The 21,062-nt window shown below is 26.8% G+C and overlaps 6 protein-coding genes and 1 long non-coding RNA gene across 11 annotated transcripts in view; 4 read left to right on the top strand and 3 right to left on the bottom strand.

Annotated features, from left to right (window-relative positions):
• The window catches only part of LOC113218598, a 100,656-nt gene extending 99,268 nt beyond the window's left edge, over positions 1-1,388 (bottom strand). For all 3 annotated transcript variants that reach the window (XR_003304182.1, XR_003304181.1, XR_003304183.1), the window contains exon 1: positions 1,270-1,388. This is a non-coding gene — a long non-coding RNA (uncharacterized LOC113218598). The remainder of the gene's footprint in view (positions 1-1,269) is intronic.
• LOC727308 (ephrin-B2) overlaps positions 1-9,093 on the top strand; it is a 53,470-nt gene extending 44,377 nt beyond the window's left edge. Inside the window, exon 5 of the mRNA XM_026439066.1 lies at positions 214-9,093. Within this exon, the coding sequence (XP_026294851.1) occupies positions 214-371 (158 nt within the window). The 3' untranslated portion in view covers positions 372-9,093. The remainder of the gene's footprint in view (positions 1-213) is intronic.
• Positions 9,094-10,523: 1,430 nt separating this feature from the next.
• Positions 10,524-12,823, bottom strand: LOC410879 (U3 small nucleolar RNA-interacting protein 2). 2 transcript variants are annotated; one of them, XM_026439064.1, is made up of 8 exons: positions 12,699-12,823; positions 12,440-12,552; positions 12,288-12,385; positions 11,987-12,214; positions 11,781-11,890; positions 11,502-11,698; positions 11,099-11,436; positions 10,524-11,004 (listed from the first exon to the last, which is right to left on the bottom strand). In XM_026439064.1, the coding sequence occupies exons 1-8, from the start codon at positions 12,747-12,749 to the stop codon at positions 10,772-10,774; spliced, it is 1,368 nt and encodes a 455-aa protein (XP_026294849.1). In that variant the 5' UTR covers positions 12,750-12,823; the 3' UTR covers positions 10,524-10,771. The 2 variants fall into 2 exon arrangements, with proteins under 2 accessions (XP_026294849.1, XP_026294850.1); XM_026439065.1 differs by having other exon boundaries at positions 12,288-12,382.
• Positions 12,824-12,997: 174 nt separating this feature from the next.
• LOC727300 (low molecular weight phosphotyrosine protein phosphatase) lies at positions 12,998-13,924 on the top strand. 2 transcript variants are annotated; one of them, XM_006564237.3, is made up of 5 exons: positions 12,998-13,079; positions 13,152-13,342; positions 13,406-13,584; positions 13,662-13,740; positions 13,817-13,867. In XM_006564237.3, the coding sequence occupies exons 1-5, from the start codon at positions 13,043-13,045 to the stop codon at positions 13,844-13,846; spliced, it is 516 nt and encodes a 171-aa protein (XP_006564300.1). In that variant the 5' UTR covers positions 12,998-13,042; the 3' UTR covers positions 13,847-13,867. The 2 variants fall into 2 exon arrangements, with proteins under 2 accessions (XP_006564300.1, XP_001123009.1); XM_001123009.5 differs by having other exon boundaries at positions 12,999-13,079; positions 13,406-13,567; positions 13,817-13,924.
• Positions 13,925-14,102: 178 nt separating this feature from the next.
• LOC113218590 (low molecular weight phosphotyrosine protein phosphatase-like) lies at positions 14,103-15,027 on the top strand. The gene is made up of 4 exons (XM_026439017.1): positions 14,103-14,166; positions 14,243-14,433; positions 14,491-14,652; positions 14,799-15,027. Exons 1-4 carry the CDS (start codon positions 14,130-14,132, stop codon positions 14,877-14,879), a joined length of 471 nt encoding a protein of 156 aa, XP_026294802.1. The 5' UTR covers positions 14,103-14,129; the 3' UTR covers positions 14,880-15,027.
• Positions 15,028-15,135: 108 nt separating this feature from the next.
• On the bottom strand, positions 15,136-17,892 carry LOC727293 (guanine deaminase). The gene is made up of 9 exons (XM_006564234.3): positions 17,728-17,892; positions 17,048-17,310; positions 16,660-16,902; positions 16,352-16,570; positions 16,162-16,269; positions 15,889-15,996; positions 15,663-15,828; positions 15,457-15,603; positions 15,136-15,372 (listed from the first exon to the last, which is right to left on the bottom strand). Exons 2-9 carry the CDS (start codon positions 17,156-17,158, stop codon positions 15,173-15,175), a joined length of 1,302 nt encoding a protein of 433 aa, XP_006564297.1. The 5' UTR covers positions 17,159-17,310; positions 17,728-17,892; the 3' UTR covers positions 15,136-15,172.
• Positions 17,386-20,995, top strand: LOC102656247 (dynein-1-beta heavy chain, flagellar inner arm I1 complex). The gene is made up of 10 exons (XM_006564235.3): positions 17,386-17,539; positions 17,722-17,798; positions 18,180-18,519; positions 18,735-19,067; positions 19,431-19,509; positions 19,584-19,749; positions 19,904-20,046; positions 20,110-20,437; positions 20,512-20,684; positions 20,832-20,995. The coding sequence occupies exons 1-10, from the start codon at positions 17,425-17,427 to the stop codon at positions 20,920-20,922; spliced, it is 1,845 nt and encodes a 614-aa protein (XP_006564298.2). The 5' UTR covers positions 17,386-17,424; the 3' UTR covers positions 20,923-20,995.
• Positions 20,996-21,062: the final 67 nt, after the last annotated feature.

The following is a 21,062-nucleotide window of genomic DNA, read 5'->3' as shown; positions in this document are numbered from 1 at the left end:
AATAAGAATCTAGAATCTTGAAATTATTACACTATACAACTTTATTACAATGTATAATTAAAAGTAATATTGATAAATATATGAAGCAGTATAAGCAATATTATTAATAATTAAGATATTCGTAAATTCTTAACCTATTTTTAATATTTAAGAATTAAGTGGTTATCGATTATATACAATTATTAACAATTATTTTCTTTTCTGTGTCTATAGAGGAATATTCAGACCATCCGAACGAAGTGGTGAAGAACGAAGAATTGACTTATAATGGAGCGAGTTCCAGCCGTGTTCAAGATCGGTACAGCCAATTGTTTGTAGTGCTGATGGGAAGCTTGTTGATCAGCGCGATTCTGCCGCAATTATTGCGGTGAAGTGACAACATTACTGACGAGAACGTATATCTCATACGTCGAAACCCCTTTTTCTGTGATTATCCTACGTTTAATTAATTTCTTGAGGCACGCGTGTGCACGCGCACTCGCGCAGCCGCCCCTCGATCGTGAAAAAATAAAACGTGCACGATTTATGGTCGGACTGCCTCGAGAGAAAAAGAGAACGAGAAAATTTAATCGGGATGGAAGAAAGACAAAAACGAACAACTTTAAAAAAAAAAAAACGAAAATTTAATGAAAATAAAAGAGAATACGATTTAAGAAGAATGAAGAGTTGGTAAAAAATAAATAAACGTTAAATGTCAAGAGAAGAGACACGCACGACACACGAGCAGCAACGCCGCCATATTGAAACTATTCGAAAACGAAGAAAGAAGATGTAGCTAAGATTACAAAGACGAAGAAAGACGAAATGAGGAGAAACGCTACTACTAGACATTATTATAGTATGCCCACTATTATCACTACTATAAATGGTAGTCGTATTGGTTGTCCTTCTTATCATTACGCTAATTCTAGGTATTTATTGGAAATACGAAGAAAAAGAACGAAATGAACAGCGTGCTAACTATCCTCAAGCGAGATGCAATATATCTATAGTATATAATAATGATAAATATATATGTGAGAAAAACGCGAAAATTCTTTCCTTTAAAGACCATAATCTCGCGTGTAAAAATTTCAGTTAAATCGAATTACTGATAATATTGATTGACGAACGGTTCTTTGTCACTCATTCCTTTATCGCTTATAGAAACATTGTAACTGACAAATCATATGATGAATCACTTTAATTTAAAATTTACATAAGAAGCTAATTATTAAATAATACGAACTAAATCAACTTGCTATTTTAGTATATATATATAGTACTTACCATTTATTTTCTTTATAATATTCCCACTCACATGTCACGAATATAAATTTTTTTACTTCACTGTGAACATCATGTCGTACACTGATCATATTCGTTGCGATAATCGAATCAAACGATAAGTTGCGATTAGTCGCGACGTCAGCGCCAATAATCGAATCGAAATCTATCGAAGAATATTGTAATGGCGGAGAATCGTTCTTTGCTAAGAGTCGCGATCAGGATAATTAGCACGCGTGTAAATAAATTCCTAATTAAATATGTACAAGTGACTCTTGCCTCATCTTAGAGGCAGAGGAATTTAAGAGAGTGCCGTATAATAGGTAAAATCTTATATATGACACGTGAAGAGTGCGTGAGTGAAAATGGCCAAGTGTGATAGAGTATGACGTGTGCGAGTGTTATGAGACACGTGTGACATTCGAAAATACAAGGATCGCCCGTTGGATAGTCGAGTGTTACAAAAATTATGTAAGGTGCGACAAATCTGTAAGTTCCGACCGCGGTTCTTGCAACCGTGACACTTTCACGAATATGTGAAGTATCGTCATGAAAAAATCCGAAATTCCTCGCTTCAATCGAGTTCGTCGAAAGAAGAACGAGCGAACGAACGAAAGTATGGTAATGTATGAAAGAGAGACTGATCACGAAGCGAGAAATAAAAAATAAAATTTTTGTATTATAGTTGTATCATACCGAACTTTATCTATAGATCTGTATTATATTTATTATCCGCTATCATTACGCTACGAATAATCACACTCGATATTCTATATTTACTAGTAAAAGAAATATCAAATTTAATAGCGAATAAATTGCGTATTCGGCGGGGTAATGATAAAAAAAAAACGACATGATGCGAGTAAAACGATGAATTCTTGACTCCTATGATCATCGAATCCACCATTTGTTGTTTTTTTCATTTTTTTTTTTTTTATTCTCTCGTATTGTATCGTTCGAAAATGTTGAACGTGCGCGTTCAAATGCGTACTTGAACACGTGCTCGCGAGTTCAATAAATTAACAGTGCGATCATCGATTTTATTTGTATCATCCTTCGTACTACATTGTTGTCTCTATAGTTCTTTTCTTTCTTTTTTATATTCTATTTATTATACACCGCCACGCAGACTTCATTTCCATACGCGTACTAACGAACGTATGCGCATGAAAATCGCATTTATTTGTAAAACATACGGGATTACATATATACATGCACAGTGGTCACATTCGTTACACGCGATTTCGCTCTGGTCTGACGCATGCGCCGATAACAACGCCCTCTCTTCATCAAGCTTCGTTTACATTGAAATCGCAAACGATGTCGTTTTATGAACGCTAATATAATTCTAAAGCGTATTTTCTACGTAATTGTAAACGTAATCGTTTCTTGATCACAATCACGGATCTATATTTCTATTATTCACAATATTGGCACAGCAAACGTCAAATATGTATCTTGGATTTTTAATCACGCAAAACATATTATCTCGGTAATACAGTACACAATGCATGTGCATCGTTGTCGTGTAATCTATAATTTTTTAATTTTTTCCGCCAATATAATATTGGTTACACGATCACGATAGCGCTAATTTGTATAAGTATATAAAATTAATATTTACGCGTATAGCTCACTTTCCAGAATGATAAATTGTCATTTTGTAACATGTGCATTAATATTATACATTTTTTCATGTTGGTATATCTGACGACTGATTAATCATAATTGACAAATTGTATCTATTAAACTTATATTGATGATACGAAAATCAGCGAATATAATTGTATATATAACCTAGTCTCAAAAATGGATCCGTGAGTGTCAGTGTAAACGGAGCTCAATATAATTGTTTTCGCGCGTATGAAAATGCACACAATGGCCGAAGAGCGTTCAAGGATGCGAAGGATAAAAACAATAAGGAGCAAATAATCGTTTTGCGTTGGCCACAAGAAAAGAATTCGACCGAACGACAATTAGAGTAATGAATTATTGTAAATACGAATATGCGGAGAGAATTACATATTGTATAAGGCAGAGCGATAGAATGCGAGAAAGAGAATGAAAGTGAGAGAGAAAGAGAGAGAGAGAGAGAGAGAAAAAGAGACCCCTAATTCCGAATCGTAGATAATAAAGAAGAAATGTATTCTGATGGTTGCTCGATTGACCGACTCGTTTTCATCGTTCATTGATGGTTTATCGTCCTTGATTATACGCGGCAATTAAATGAAAATCAATGGCCACGATTAGCCGGGAATGTTGAAGGAAACGGCGGAAATCAAATGCGTGTATAATGTTATCCATTACAGTATTGTAAGCCTAAGTATTACATGCCTCCGATCCACGTCTGTTTGTCTGTCTGTCCGTTCGTCTGTCTACAATTTATACTTTTTACCCATGTGTTAACCGCAATAGCAATTTCGTACACACATATGAGCGATCGATGATCGAGAAAGCAGTTCACGACGATACCGCGATTCCATGATTCATATAGAATATAGATTTACATAATCACATTTCCGTTTCGTTAATTATAGCTACTATACGATAAAGTTTCTTTTTAGTTTTCTCTCTAGTCGTTTTTTTTTTTTTTTCATTTGCACTCGTGTACTTATATACGTGGAATTGTTTGTGAAATCTCTGATCAACCCGCAAATCGAAATCCAAAGACAATCACCTGCACCATTGTAAAGAAAAGCGTTCAGAGTCTCAGCGTAGATCAGTCATCTATTATAGCATCACAATATCCACTAGATATATATATATACATATATTAGATATATGTATATATATATATATATATACATATGGTTCGTTAACCTTTTCACACGAAGTAGTTAACACACGATTGTACAAAATGTTTCTCATATACAAGTTCGCTTTGCGGGTCTCAGAGAATATTACACATACAGTACATACATTTGTAAAGGGACGCAAATAATAGAGTGCATTTATGTTTTTAATCGTTAACCATGTAACAATTATACATTTCAAATTGTGGATGTATCGATTGAACTGCTGATTGATGGCAAAGATCATCGATCGACTTATCGATAGCGAATTAATCAGAACCAGCGTGAAAGCCCGTAATCAATTAAACATAAATGCAATAGCAATGCAGCAAAGTTACATAGATCCAATGTGAATGGTACTCATTCTTACGGACGATAGGTAAATATAAACAATAATATAGACTCGAACTATCGATAGAAAATAGACAAGGTCACTCACTGCAATTTATTTTTATTTTTCTCTCCTTCATTTATTTTTTTTATCTTTTTTTTTTTTTTTTTAATTTGTTTTGCTCCGATTTGCTCCAAAAACATTTCCATCCACGCTCCGATCCCATCACTACCGACCACGTGAAACGCTGTTTCTCGAAAGTTATTTTTATAATCGTGAACAGGGACAAGCATTGTACCATAAGGTACTTAAATCGTTAGTAGAAAGTATATGTATATAGATATAATAGAAAGTTTAACGATACCGATATTAAATAAAAGAACACAATAATAATCGTAATATCATCGAAGATTACGATTAATCAAATCGCGCGTTAAGATTAGTCTTCATTGTTAATCATGTATACACATTATTGTATACACACAGGTAAATATATACACACGTTGCAAATTGCACGTTTCGAACAGAAATACATGAAGAACAAAATGAGGAACAGGTTTCACGATTTTCTAATCCAAAGACGTTCGAACCTCTTTTCATTGATGATTTTTTTTTTTTCTTTTTACGATTTATTTTTGCTATTTCATTGTGTTATCCTCTCGTGTGCGTGTTTAGGAACAATGCCAAGAGATTAGAGATCTCAGGAGTAAGGAGATCACAGTATGTGATTATCGTTACGTTCACGAATGGACTTGTTCCTCTCTTCTCGAGACAAAGGATATAAAAAGGAGATGAGATAAAATAAGCATTAACGAGAAAGAAAGAATTATGAGGAAGGGAAAGGAAAATATGAAAGGATCGATATTAAATTAGATATACCGCGTCGAATTGATAATACCGCGGATTTATTGAGCGGTAAAATGGAATCGAGATGATTTCGTAGGTACGTCTTTGTAAATAAAAAAAAAAAAAAATGAAGAGAAAAAGACAAAAAAGATTACGATCGATAAAAATAAACGATAACACGATGAAATTTATATTAAATACATAGCAAGTACGAGGATAGGTTTCTAATAACGATTTATTATAAAAGTGAATGTACGTTGATGTCTAAGATTTTTAACAAGATGGAAAAAAAAAAAATAAGAAAAACACAAAGTGATTATTATTAAACTATGATTATTAACTCATAACCGAGAAACACAAGTACTAATTAAACAAGAGAGAGTTTGAATACAGAACCACACTTTTTAGCCAGGTCATGAATTTTCTCACGTTGCATATATTACTTTTGTAACAGGTACATTACATAACACATTATGATCACGGTCACAGAAACCATATAAGAGGCACCGCGTTATCACGAAGCGACCATTAGATTTTTTTTTTCTTTTTCTTGAACACGTTTACGCGAACATATAAATTGAAAAAACAGTTGCGATATCATATTTATACATATTTATACAAGGAATAAAAAATTCCAAAGATAATATACGATTTTTTTGATCAATCAAATTGATATTAGATATTATTATATAGTTCTGGAGAAACAAACTATCAACGATTTATATAGTTTGATCGGGGTTAACTTTGTTTGACAATCAAGCCAAGATTTTTAATTTTCTATTACGATATAAGAATATTAAAAAAAAAAGAAGAAGAAGAAGAAGAGAAAGTAAGCTAAAAAAATAACGTGGTTCACTTGTGGTATTCGTGAACGAGATCGATTATAGATTGCGTGTATTCACTAAGTATGCACGTTCAGTACAGTACAGTCGTTCATTACAAAGCATTACAAATACAATACAAAGTAGCGTAGTGTTCATAATGGTAGTCCACTTGTAGCGAAATAGTGTTTAAACAGTCCAAGCAAGCAGCAAGCAAGCAACAAGAAAAAACTGGAAAAAAGACATAATCGTCAAAAAAATTGCAGGTAACCATAAAAAAAAAATACAGTAAACGTGAATCGATCTTCGTAAAGTACGTGCAAGACACGCACACTCATACATATACACATGTACACATGCACACGACACATGTATTATATACACATATATTGGCACATATGGCGATATTACAAGTTCATTCTCAAGCGCGTCGCAAAAAAAAAAGAAAAGAAAAGAAAAGAAAAGATGTTACTCTAAAGATATGAAAAAAAGAAAAGGAAAAATAAACTTATATATTTAAATACACTCGTGACACAAATACAAAGACACGATATACACATATAGGCGACGCGATTTCGACAACCACGTGACAGAAAACGCAAAGCGAATTCACTCGCAGAAGTATAAAAAAAAGAAAGAAAGATAGAAAAGAGGGTCGAGGGACGTTTTAAACGTAGACCCGTCGGCGTCGCGCGATTTATATAGCTATATTGTATTATGCATGTCGATATACGGTCACATATAACGATGGAAAATGAAAGTAAACCGAATGGAACAAAATGAGAAAAAGAAAAAAAAGTGGAAAAAGTAACTGGAAAATAATGCCGGACAGGGAGACCGGGCGTCCCCCCATTAAAATAATAATTACACATACATACTCACTCACATAACACATACAGAGTACATCGACGCGTACGACGTACATTACGTCGTCGTTGAAACGTTTCATTTTGAAAGTACCTTGCGCGAGTCGTCTCGAATCGTTTAAGTACAAAAAGATAAAAAGAAAATAAAAAAATAAAAAGAAAGGGAGAAAAGAAGAAGGAGAAGAAATGCTGTCTCGATGGACGAGATGCGTGCGATCCACGTTCCACGCGATTCAGAAACCAGGGTATTGAGTATTAATTCGTGGATTCGGTGAAGAAATCAGGTTTCCTTTTTTGTGTTTGAGGCCATCAGCAACGAGCATCTTTTGCGTGGGTTGTATATGAATCGGAGGGATTCACGATGCTGAGTGATAAATTTGAGGAAATCGCGTGTCACGCCTCTTTCGTTAAATCCCCGACAGGCATTAATGAGTTCCTGGAATCAAATTGGTTGTAAGAATTATATTTAAACGATGTTTTGCCTGTTCAATTCAAAAGGTTGTATTATACGCAACGCGAATCCCTTCGCGTTCGTTTTCAAAATGCTTCTATTTTTTTGAATGAATGAAATATCGATATGCGAACAAAAAAATACATTCGCATATTATTTCAAAGAATATTTATTAAAAACGCTGATGAACAAATAATATATATATACGCTTTGTTGCGCTGATTTTTTGGCTTTATTAATATTACGTATGTCAATCTATGCATTTTTTATCACTGTTTTTAAACGCTGCGAGTATGAGATACAAAAAAAAAAAAAGATTGAATTACGTTCTTCTCAAACCTGTTTTCGTGCAATCTCGTGTTATTTTATTTTATTTTATTTTTTTTTTTTTTTATATATCTATACGCTTTGATAGATTTGACGGATTCCAAATGTTTTAATCAGTGGATAACGTGTGAAATTTCTAACGCACAGACGTAAAACCATGATTCTTCTTGCGTCGCGTGAAACGTCGGGCAAAATATAATAAAATGAAAAACTATCATTTTTAATTATTGTCGTCGATAACCTCGTAAGTAATTGGTAATTATCGTATAGCCATAATTTGTTCGTTGTCCTATCCTGCAAAACGAATGTTGAAAAAATGGAGAGAGAGAAGTTATATAGTATGGAGGAATGTGAGTTCGCAGTGAAAACAGATGTCCGGTTCGCATTCTTGAATTTCGCGAGTCTTTCGGTATTAATATATTAATTACGTATACAAATCGCTAATTCATTCCACGTTCTATTGAAGTTGAAACACGGTCTTTCGAAGACGAGCGCGCATTCACGAGTAGTACATCTTAAAAAAAGCACATAATATCCATGATTATTCAATAATTTAGATATTGGTGATTCAAAATTATTTTCTTAAATTTTGTTTTATAATACTGGCTGAATGTATGTGCATATTTGTATCTTTTATATGCATATTTTATGCATATTTTACATTTTTTATAAAATACATTTCGTAAAAAATATTTAAAGCAAAGTAACAGTTGCTTGATTCTATATTTTAATGTGCTAATAATAACAATATAGATAATGACTGAATTTAATTAAGACTGAATTCATCGATCTATCATCTTTCATCTTTTACTCTCTGAATAAATGGTCCCTCTTTCATTTAATTTTCCGTATTAAATGAACTCTGCCTCTATTAAAATATTTCGATCAGTTAAGCTTATTATTGATGACATATCAATGAAATTTTTCGAAAATCGAATTTGAAAAAAGATATAAAATAATAATTTCGATTAAAAAATCGATCGTCTGGATCGGAAAATCTGGATGTCATGTGCTTTAAAAAAGATCAAATGTACATAGCGTATACATAATGAAGAAAAATCGGCGTGTAGTATACGAAACCTTACGATTCGCGATGCCGAAAAGGAAGATAATTATGTTTTGAGCCGCGTTGCCATTCACAGGGCATGCGACCATGCCACTTGTTTCAATCGATTCAATTCGATTAATTAAAACCCCATTCGATTCGCCTAAGGTTTTCAACCGTGTATGCCTCACAGACAACGAATCTCTCGACTTGCTAAGCGACTCGCGACTAGCAATAGTTTCTGCAATCTCCTCAATACAATTATTTTAAGTGCATAACTATTGTCACGTAGGACAGGACTTATAAATCGTTGAAAATAAAGTGTCAAAAAAAAAAAAAAAAAAAAAAGAAAAGAAAAGATATACGCTCGAATCGTTTCCCTACTTGAAATTTTGCAAGATTCGTTAGTCGCGTTGTTTTAGAACTATTTATGAATTCTAAATCCGAAGCGAAATATCGTAAAAAAATGAAACAAAATATTATCGAGATGCAAAATTTTGCAAACAATTCTACATTTGCTATAAAAACTCAGTTCCTCTGTGACATGTTGAGATTATACGCGTGATTTGGAGCCTAAATCGTTGTACAATTGTTTATATAGAATGAATTTATATTATATAGAACGATGCGAAAAAATGTTAAGTGTGCTTGTAAGTGTGTTGTATGATGATTTCTGGCATTTACAATATTCGTTTGCGGTTCACGCTGAATAAGTCTTGTCTTACACATTCGCACGCATTGTATTTAAATCACCAAAGAAATACACTGGTACGTATTTCTTCTCCAAACGGCGCTTCTAAAAAAAAAATATGCAACGATAAACTGGTCTATACTATATATATCAGAAATTTTAGAATTAAGTTTCAAGAGTTATCTATATTATTTTGATATGCCATCGCTTTCCTTCTTTTTAGACTATAAGTAAAATAAATACAGAAATTATTTATCATTGAATTTTATAATAATTTAAAGTTTCATCAATTCCATTAATAAATTTCATTAATTTACTAAAAATTAAATAAATTAAACGAGTTCTCAAAAATAAAAAAAATGAAAAAATAATAAAAATAAACGGAAAAATCGAATGAAAGTGATGTCTGATTTAAAATGTGAAAAACTTAAAAATCGTATAACTTGAGAAGAGAAACGCGAAACAAGAGAAATAAACGAAAGAAAAGCATTTTAAATAAGACATGTCGGGAGTTTTTTACGAAAATAGAGCCAATGGAGAAGAAACTAATCGGGCGGAAAGCAACGCTGCTTCATTCATCCCCGTAAAAGCATACTTGCGATTATGAGATCCTAAAAAAGAGTGAAAGAAGGGAAAAAACGAAACGAAAAGTATGTGAAGAGAAAGCCATATTGAAAGACCTAGGTTGTTACAATCATTTAAAAAACTTTCTTGCAAGAATGCATACAAGAAGTAGCGTACACTTGCTGTACACTCGTTGCTACGGATAAATATGCAAATTAAAAAAAGAAAAGTCGATTTGATTTGTATATGTACACGGTGAGCCCGAGGTTCGTGCGAGAATAGGTGTATTTATGTAGAAATGAGAAAGAAATCTTTCGAAATCGATACTCGTTTCTTTCTGGTTCATTGTAATCAATCAATGACGAATCGCTTTATTCTCATAAACGCTAATGTCCTCAATGGCGATCATTGTTATTATACGAACGAACTCAAGAAGGCATGGTATACAAGACTAAAAACAAGACCTAAAATGGGGACATAATATTTTATAACTCAACTTTTGTACAGAATAAATAAATACTTGTACTGTGGACCAATATTTCTTTTATTTCATTCGCATATCTACGATTCGATTTCACAGTGAACGAGATATTCAAAGATAGCATATTAGGAATAGATATAAAAAATTATAAAATAACAAACAATGCATTTTTTAATATATGTACAATAAAGTTTGTTCAGACTAAATATATAAAAAAATGATATGATTTATATTTACCTAAAAATTTAAATTCAATTTACAACTCCAAATCTTTTTTTACATATTATAAACTATTTATTTTTTGTTTGAATTAATGGTATTATAACAATAACATTTTTTGCTTCTGGTATACGCCACCATCTTCCAAGTCTATGTTCTTGACCAATTCCAGCAATAAGATGTGTTCCATCTGGAGTGAAACACAATGCATTTACGAACCCTGTTAATTCAATCTCAAATAATGGATTCAATGATCTAAAGGAATCACCGCATTGCCATAATCTAATAACACCATTTTGTGATCCTACATTCAATAATTATAATAAAAATTATATATAATTAAAATTATTATATATAAAATTTATATATGCTCATATACTTAAAAAAATACGTCATACCTGATGCAACTAAATCTGTATTAAGAAGAGTAGCTATACTTGAAATCCACATTGGTTGATTATTACTTTTATCTCTTCCATGTGCATCTAGCACTGAACACAAAGGCTTTTTCTTTAAACAACCCCAAACACATAATTGTCCATCGGCTCCACAACTTAAAAAATGTTCTTCATTTATAAGTTTTACAGTATCTATACTACTGCCATGTCCATTGAATATAAGTTGTGATTCTTCAACAATTTTCCAAATTCGAATTGTGCCATCGAAACCACCACTGGTAATAGCTCGTTCTCGTGTAAGTGCATCGATCGATGTAATACCATTTTGATGTCCAAATCTAACAAAATGATACATTTTTAAAATAAAATTAAGTTAAATTAAAAAAGATAAAAATATACTTACAAAGATTCAACATATGCCATATCATCTAAATTCCATACTTTTACGCTCCTATCCTCGGAACCAGAATACAACGTATGCGTCTCTTTACGAAAAACTAAACAAGTAATATTACCTCTATGACCTTGTAAATTTTTTATGTGATTTAATGTATTTCCACAAAATACCATAACATTTTTAGAACCATTATCTCCTACTACCTTTAATGATAAAAATAAATATTTATATTTATTTGTAAATATATAAATGAAATATTATAAAGAAAAATTTATATATTCTTACCAAAAATTTATTATCAGTACTAATTGCCAAACACTGAACACATTTTATTCCATCTTGTGATTTTCTTTTTCCTTTTATAGCTTTTAATTTTGTTCTTTCTTTCAAAGACCCTAATATATAATATTCACTTATTATTATTATATAATTATATAGTACAAATTGTTATTATATAATTCTTTAATCAAAAATAATCAAAAATAACATACATTTGACTAAACTACCATCTTTTGAACCAGAATATAAGAATCTTCCATTACTAGAAAGACATAAGCATGTAATTGAACTTTTATGTTCTTTACATTTTAAAATAATAGGTTCACCATGATTAATATAATTTGAAGCTACAGTTTTCCTTAATTTTCCCTTTTCTTCTAAATATTCTTCACGTAATCTTTTTGTTACTGCTCCTTCTTCAAATTCTGCTCTATCTTTTTCTATATTTATATAAATTTAATATTAAAATATGAATAATATAATATAAAAAAATATATTTTATTCAAATTTTACCTTCTTCTTCAATTTGTGCAAGATATTGCTTTGCGAGTCTTATACGTTTTTCCTGAGCTGTTTCCTCTTCTTCTTCACTTTCATATTCTTCATTTCTACTAAACATAATAATAATTTAAAAAAACTTAAAAAATTTGATAATATAAATATACCTTTGATTTTCTTCTGCAATTTCTTCATCTGTACTCGCAATACTTTCATTATCATCAGGTACAGATTTATTTATATTTTTCTTTTTTCCTTTTTTTTTAATATGTTGATTGAACTAAAATATAATAATATTGAATTAAAATATCATAAAATAAATTTTTTGTACAATATTTATTGTGTTTTACAATAGAATATCTTATAAAAAATTATTAAAAATCATATATATATATAATATAATTTATAATATTATATAATTTATACCTTCCTTTTAATTCCTCCGCTATTTTGTTTATTTCTAATAAAAAATGACATTTTTAAAAATATTTTTGTGAATTTTAACCTATTTTATTTTAACCACATGGCATATTTTTCATATAAACAAGTAGTGCCAATAGTTATAATCAGAATAACACTATGATATAAAGTTATAAAATATCTAGTAAATTTTTCAAGTAATATAACATTGGTAAACATGCATGATCACAAAATATGTAGTCATATTATAATAGTCATATTATAATATGCAGATAATCACAAAAATTTTTTATAATTAAAATTATTTTATCTTTTATTATAACTTAATTTTTGTATAAAGTAAAAAAGTCATGACTGAAAAAAAAAGAGTACTTATGATCTGTTTAGGTATGTTAAAATATTATTTGAATAGATAAATATAAAAAAATTTTATAGTAGTAATATGATTTTTATTTATAGGAAATCTTTGTCGTTCTCCTATAGCAGAAGCAGTTTTTTATGATCAAATAAATAAGTTAGGCTTAAGTGATTCATGGGAAGTAGATAGTGCAGCTATTATAGGATATCATATAGGTAAAAACCCAGATCATAGATCAATGTCTATAATAAGAGAAAAAGGTATCACTGATTATTCTCACAAAGCACGACAAGTAAGTAAATATATTATATTTTATATATGTATATGTTTATATTAATATATTTTATTATTATAGATCACAAGAGATGACTTTTTTAAATTTGATTGGATACTTGCAATGGACAATAGTAATATTAAATATTTAAATAGTATGAAACCTCCTAATACTACTGCTAAAATTGAACTTTTAGGAAAATATGATCCTGAAGGAGAACTTACAATTCGGGATCCTTATTATGTATATTGTTTTAACATGTTAATTTAAAATTATAACATGTAAATAAATAATAATCTATTATATGAAGGTTATATTGATAAATATTTTATTATAGGATGTTCACATTGCTGGATTTTATAAGGTATATGAACAATGTTTGCGAAGTTCAAAAGCATTTTTGGAAAAACATAAAAGTATTATTAATTTTATTAAATTTTTTATACTTCATAATTTTTTTTTAAATATAATAACAATATTTTTTATTTTTAGATAAATAATCAGATTGAAGCTTTAAAGTAATTTAAATGATATTATTGAAATATCATATATACATATATTTAAAAATTCTTAAAAAGAATAAATATTCATTACAAAATTAAAATATTAATTTGTTATTATTTATCATTTTTTAAAACATTTTTTTTATTATTTTTTATATCTGAATCAATTTTTTTTTATTAATTTTTTGCATATATTTATGTATTTATACACAAAATTATTTATAATCAAGTATATAAGCTTTGTTTCATTTTATTAAAATTTTTTACATAACCTTAAATATTTTTCGAAGTGAAAGTCAAGTATGTCATCAAAAAAGAAAGTATTAATGGTGTGTTTAGGTATATTTTAAGAAGTATTATTTTTTTTACAATAATATAATAATTTAATATATTTCATCAATATTAAATTTTTTAGGAAATAGTTGTCGTTCTCCTATAGCAGAAGCAATATTTTATGATGAAATAAAAAAATTAAATCTTCTTAATTCTTGGGAAGTAGATAGTGCTGCACTTTTGAAATATCATGTAGGTAACAATCCAGAACCCAGAGCTATGTCTACACTTAAGAAAAGAGGCATTGTATATTATACTCACACTGCAAGACAGGTAATTAATTTTTTTTTATTTAAAAAAATAAGATAATAAATGTTATCATATTTCCAGATAACAAAGGAAGATTTTTACAAATTTAACTGGATATTTGGAATGGATAATGGAATAGTTTATAATCTATTACAAATGCAACCAGAAGATAGTCAAGCAAAAATTGAGCTCCTTGGAAAATATGATCCAAATGGAGAGCTAAACATACAAGATCCATTATTTGTAAGTATTACTGTAATATATGTATATTATACATAAATATTTATTTATGTATAATAATTTATTTATATGTCATATATTGTTTTATATTATATATTGTTTATATATATATATATATTTTATATTTTGTATAATACATTTAATTGTAGGATAATGATAGTGTTGGGTTTGAAAAAGCATTTGAACAAGCTGCAAGAAGCATAAAAATATTTCTAAATCAACATATATAATTTATAATGTTATATTTACATACTAATTTAATAAATAATATATTTTTTTATTTTGTTTTGAAATAGTAAGAAATAATTTATTTTATATAATCTATAAATATATAACAAATAATTATGATTGTTATTATTATATAAATTAAAATAGTCCTTTATAAATATTTATAAACATATGTATATTGTGTATTAAACATATTATATTATATTATACATATTAAACATATTATATTAAACATATGTATATTATATATTAAACATATTATATTAAACATATATATATTATATGTATATTATTTTTACTTAACTTTACATCCTCTTACATATACTTCAACTATATTACGATCATCACCACAATATATAAATTTTTGAAGTTGTTCTTCTAAAGTACTACTTCGAAAAGTATTTAAAGGTCCATCATTTACATTTATATCCACAACAAGAGCATCAAATTCCTTACCTATCTCAAAATTTCCTATCTGATTATCAATAGCAAGTGCTAAAAAAATATTATATTAAATAAAAATTCAATAATATAATAAATTTTTTTAATTCTGTATTTCCTAAAGTATAGAAATATTACCTGCTGCACCTCCTAAAGTAGCCATATGAAATACATCTTTATAGTCAAGAGCTTTATAATTATCCTTAATTAAAGATAAATGACTTGATACTTGTAAAGCTGATTTCATTGCATCTAAGATACTACAACTCTGTCCACCTGAGACATCTAAAAATGTTTCATTATATAATCATGATAAAATTATGATGTAAATATAATGTATGTACCAGTGCCAAGACCAATTTTGACTCCTTTACTTTTCAGTCTTTGAATATCACAAAGACCACTTTTTAAACATGTATTTGATGAAGGACAATGTATAACTGCTGCACCACGTTTATTTAATAATGCAATTTCATTATCCGAAAGATATATTCCATGAGCTAACACTGTCTAAAAATAAATAAGACATTATGATTTTTTTATTTTGCATTATATAGATATTTAACATACCTTATTTGTAAGAAGTCCAGCATTATCATATACAGCTGCATATGAAGAATATTCAGGATATTTTTTCTTTACTTCTTCTATTTCATTTAAATTTTCTGATATATGAGTCTAAAATATTTTATTTTATATTAAATTTTTTTATATTATATAAAAGAATTGATGAAAAATATATAAAAATATATAAAATAAAATTAAAAATATTTTAAAAATATATAATTATTTCTCACTTTATTTATCCATGAAACAAAATATTATTTTTAATATTTATAATACCTGTATATGAAGATTTTTCTGTTTTGCTAAATTTCCTAATTCCTTCATTAATGTCATATCACAACTTAAAGCAAATCTTGGTGTTATAATTGGTTTTATAAGAGGACTCTACAATGATAATTATATGAATAAAATCTTTATGTATAAATAAAAAATTAAAATACAAATTTAAATAATATTTAAATCTTACATTTAATTTAATTAAATCTTCTATAAATTTATTTATATTTCTTATAGATTCTTCAGTAGTTTCATAATAATTATCATTACGTTTTTCATTCATACTTATTTTCCCAATAAAAGCACGTTGACCTATATTAATTGCTATTTGTCCAAGTATCACAGATGCTCTTGAATATAAAGATGCAAAATAACATGCTGTTGTTGTACCTTTTATTATTGTTTGTTTCTATAATTAAAAAATAGTAATTATAGAATCTAGTTGATTATATGAAACAACAATCTTAATACTTTAATGTTATATTACATTAAACTTACTACAACTGTATTAAATACTTGTTCAGCAAATATTTCATCTATATATTTTTTCTCTAAAGGAAAAGTATAATGTTCCAACCATTCTAAAAGTTTTTTATCATATCCAACTCCTAAATTAGGAAATTGAACAGCATGAATATGACAATCAATGAATCCTGGTATTAAAAATTGATTGTTTTTAAGAACACTCACATTTTTATCTTTTATGTCATTTAATTTCGGATTTATTATTATATTAGTAATCTAAATATTAACAAATTTAGATTTATTTATAATTAACAAAATTATATAACAAATAATATAATATAAATTACGTATTAGATATAATATTTAACTTATGTTTATAAATATAAATAAAAACTTATTGATAAATAAATTAAATAAATACCTTGCCATTTTCAATATGTATCATTCCACGATCAACAACAATCAATTCTCCGTATTCATTAGTATGAATAAACGAACCGAGAAATATTTTTTCTTTTGAAAATTGAGACATTGTATTAAATTTTCTTGATTTTCTCTGTTATTTTAAAATTTCTCTGTTATTTTAAATTTTTAATGTAATTATCAATAATTTTTTTATTTTTATATATCACTTATAATATATGAAACATATCGATTTAACAAAAAAGTAAAACCAATATCGTGCTGAAAAAATATACGAATCTTTATTCAAATTATATTACATTTACTTAATATTATATTCATTTTTGTTATATTTATCTTCATATATTATAAAAAAGAAAAAAAGAAAAAAAAAACATGAGTGTAAAAAAAGAACAAAAATCTGAAATATTACGAAAATCGGATAAAATAATAGATAGTCATCGAGAATTCTTAGATATGGATACAGATGAAGAAAATGTTGGGCACCAAGGTAAAGTAATTAAATATATAAATTTTGATTATAATCTTTATAAAAAATGGTCATTTATTATATATAATAAAATTTATAAACTTTGAATTTAAATATTTTTAACCGATAAATTTATTAATAATTTTAATTAATTTTAATTTTCTATAATTGAAATAACAATTTATAATATTTAATGATTCTAGAAATACCTGAAATTGAAGAAGAACTTTCTTCAGAACCTGAGAAACCAAAATTTTGTGAAGAAGATCTAATTGAATTAGTAAGAATATAACTGACGATAATTTTTCAATAATTCAAATCGATATTTTGAATTATATGTACGAATATGCATATAAATGAATAATTAGTGGATTAATATAAAATAATATATCATAACATACATTTATTTTTCTATAGATAATATATTGCAAAATATATTTATCTATAAATATGAAATATGTGATGTTTTACAAATATATTTTAGTGAAAATAATTTTATCGTAATGACCTCTATGAACGTTTTAAGTTTCTCTAATCGTATGAATGACGTAATGTAATAAGAATAGTACTATTCATACGATCTATTTTTAGTATCACTATTTCATACAATCTGCTGAAATAATTTAATAAAATTTAATAATATATTTGAACATGTTTGTAGGTGAAATATGTAAAAAATTTAACGATATGTTCTTATAATAATATAAGTTGGAGCAAACAATCAGATGAAATAATTAAAGAATATTTTAAAGATCCATCACATATAATGTTAATTACATTTTATGATAAAAATGAATTAAATGCCATGTTAAATATTCCGATGCATGTATCTATGGGATTTACATATTTTCTAAGATCACCATGGCAAATTTATACTCCAGAAAATTTTTTAAAGACTATTTTATTTGGCAATATTAACAAGAATATAAAAAATAGTATTTTGAAATTTATGGAAAATATATATGCACCAATTGTGCTTCACAGTGAGGATTACGCATCCTGTATCCAAATAAGATAAATTTAGAATATCATAATTAAAAAATTGTTTAATTATAATAAAATTTTTCATTTCTTGAATTATTTTATATATATATTATTTTCGAATTTTTTATATATACTTTTTCCTTTTAATTAAAACTTATTATTTTATTTCTAATTTTTATTATCTTTGAAGAAAAAGTAATCTATTGAAATTAAAATTTTCCATAATGAATAGTTTTAAGACATGATGTGTTTTTAAATTTACATGAATTTATTTCACGTTTAATGGATGAAATTTATGAACCAATGGGTTTGACTATTTTATATGTACCAAAGGAACGTCTTCTTCAAACTCTTTTAAAATCTTCGAATAAAAATGATTATATTTCATTGAATATAAATCAAACATTAATCTTTTCGGAAGAAGATGAAAAAAAACGAAAATTAATTGAAAGATTAGATAAAGTAGTTTGGTTTTGGATTGGACAAATGCATAGGACAACAATAACATTGAAATGGAGAAAAATTAAAAATATACAAGATGAAGTTGATTATTGGAATGCAAAGCGTTAGTTTCTCATTATTATATTATATTATTATTAGTTATTTTAATTTTTTATTTTCATTTAGTATTTCTTTATTTCAATTAAAATAAAAATAAAAATATTTATTTCAAATTATATTTCGATTTCATGTTTTAAAATTATAAAAAATACATTCTTTATAGGTTCAAATTTAAACCTTTTACATACTCAATTTCTTAATATAGAAGTTCAATTAATTGTTGATATATTAAAAAATTTGCGTTCTCCAAGTGCATTTAAATTGAAAGAATTAATTATGTATGCTGATACAAAATTTGAAGAGGCGTCATCAAATTTAATTTATTTGAATATTGTATTTAATTTTTGCAAAAATTTACAAATTCCAGATAATATTGAAAATTTTGTGACAGAAGTATTGCTTCTTATATTATTTATTTGGATAGAATCGCCATTTTATTCTCATAAGTAAGAATATAATTAAATAAAGTTAAAAAAAAATAATTAGTTAATAAATACATTTAAAATCATAATATTTTTAGGAATAATATGGAAATATTATGTCAAGCATTAAGTTCACAAATAATGGAACAATGTATAAACTATATCAATTTAGATATTGCTTTTAAAGATGATCCTGAAATAGGAATACAGATGCTGGAAAAATGTATATTCTGTTGCAATATTTATAAAACAATTTATGATCATGTATGTAAATAATTTATCAAATAATATTCTTCATATTAATAATCATTATGTATTATTATACTGTTATTGTATACTGCTATATATTGCTATATATCAGTTACATTATATATCGATTACATATATTAGTTACATAATTTATTAAAATTTATTATAGATTATGACGAATATTACAACTTATATTAATTCTAATAAAAAATGGGATATAAATCGAAAAGAAGTTTTTAATAAAATTGATATTTTTCAACAAAGATGCTACGATATCATTGAAATTTGTGAAGCATTAACAATATTTGGGAGGTAAATTAAAAGAAAAATAAATAAATAAAACAGATTTAATTGTAATTTTTATATATTTTATAGAAATGGTAAAATAAAATTAATAGGAGGTCCAAAAGGAGTCAATTATGAAACATACTGGCGAAAAATAGAATTTTTGTTTTACGAAAGTTTAGGTGAAATTATAACAGCTCGCAATATCATTTTTACTATTATAAAACCTGTATGGGTTAATAAAATGAAACAATTTAGATATACAATTTTACAATTAGAAAATATGGTAATCAATTTGATTAATAATATATTTAAAAATATAAAAAATATAGAAGAAGGTATTGAGGCAATTTATGCTTTACAAAAATTTAAAAAAAGAAAAAATTTACAAAAAATATTACAAAATAAATGGATACAGGTATAAATACACATATCTTTAAATAATTAGAAAAAAATTATTTATTAATTAAATTATAATGAAAAAATTTTTAGATATGGAAAATATTTAGTAATGAAATCGAACATTGTTACATTAATGTAATTCGTCAATCAAAAAAAAAGATAAATAATGATGTGAATTTGTTATGCATTTCACAATATTTAAAAAATCAATATTCTATAATCATAAATGCATTAGATTGGATAGGAGATTGTAATGTTGGAAAGTTAGTAAGAATATAATAAATATAAATTATTCAGATTTATTTAAACGATAAATTTTTTTTAAATATTTTATTTACTTCTGCTAAACATCTTTTTTATTTAAATTATTTATATTTGTATTTATAAAGAGGACGTATGCATGATTTCAGGTGTATTTTGCAACAATATGAACAAGTATTAGATGTAATTGACAAGAAACAAAAGATGTTTAACATTTACAATACAAATATAATATATTAATGAAATTTTTTAAGATTACAATAAAAGATATAAATGAAATAATAAAAATTGTTTATAAAAATTTTATATAAGAATCAAAATAACTTTTTTTTATGATTAAATTACTACATTATTATGAAAATAATAATGTAATATTTTTA

Source organism: Apis mellifera, linkage group LG2 (genome assembly GCF_003254395.2).
Source record: "Apis mellifera strain DH4 linkage group LG2, Amel_HAv3.1, whole genome shotgun sequence".
In the NCBI taxonomy this organism is placed as follows: Eukaryota; Metazoa; Arthropoda; class Insecta; order Hymenoptera; family Apidae; genus Apis; species Apis mellifera.
Note: the sequence above shows the minus strand (reverse complement) of the source record. Positions and strands in the feature narration are given on the sequence as shown.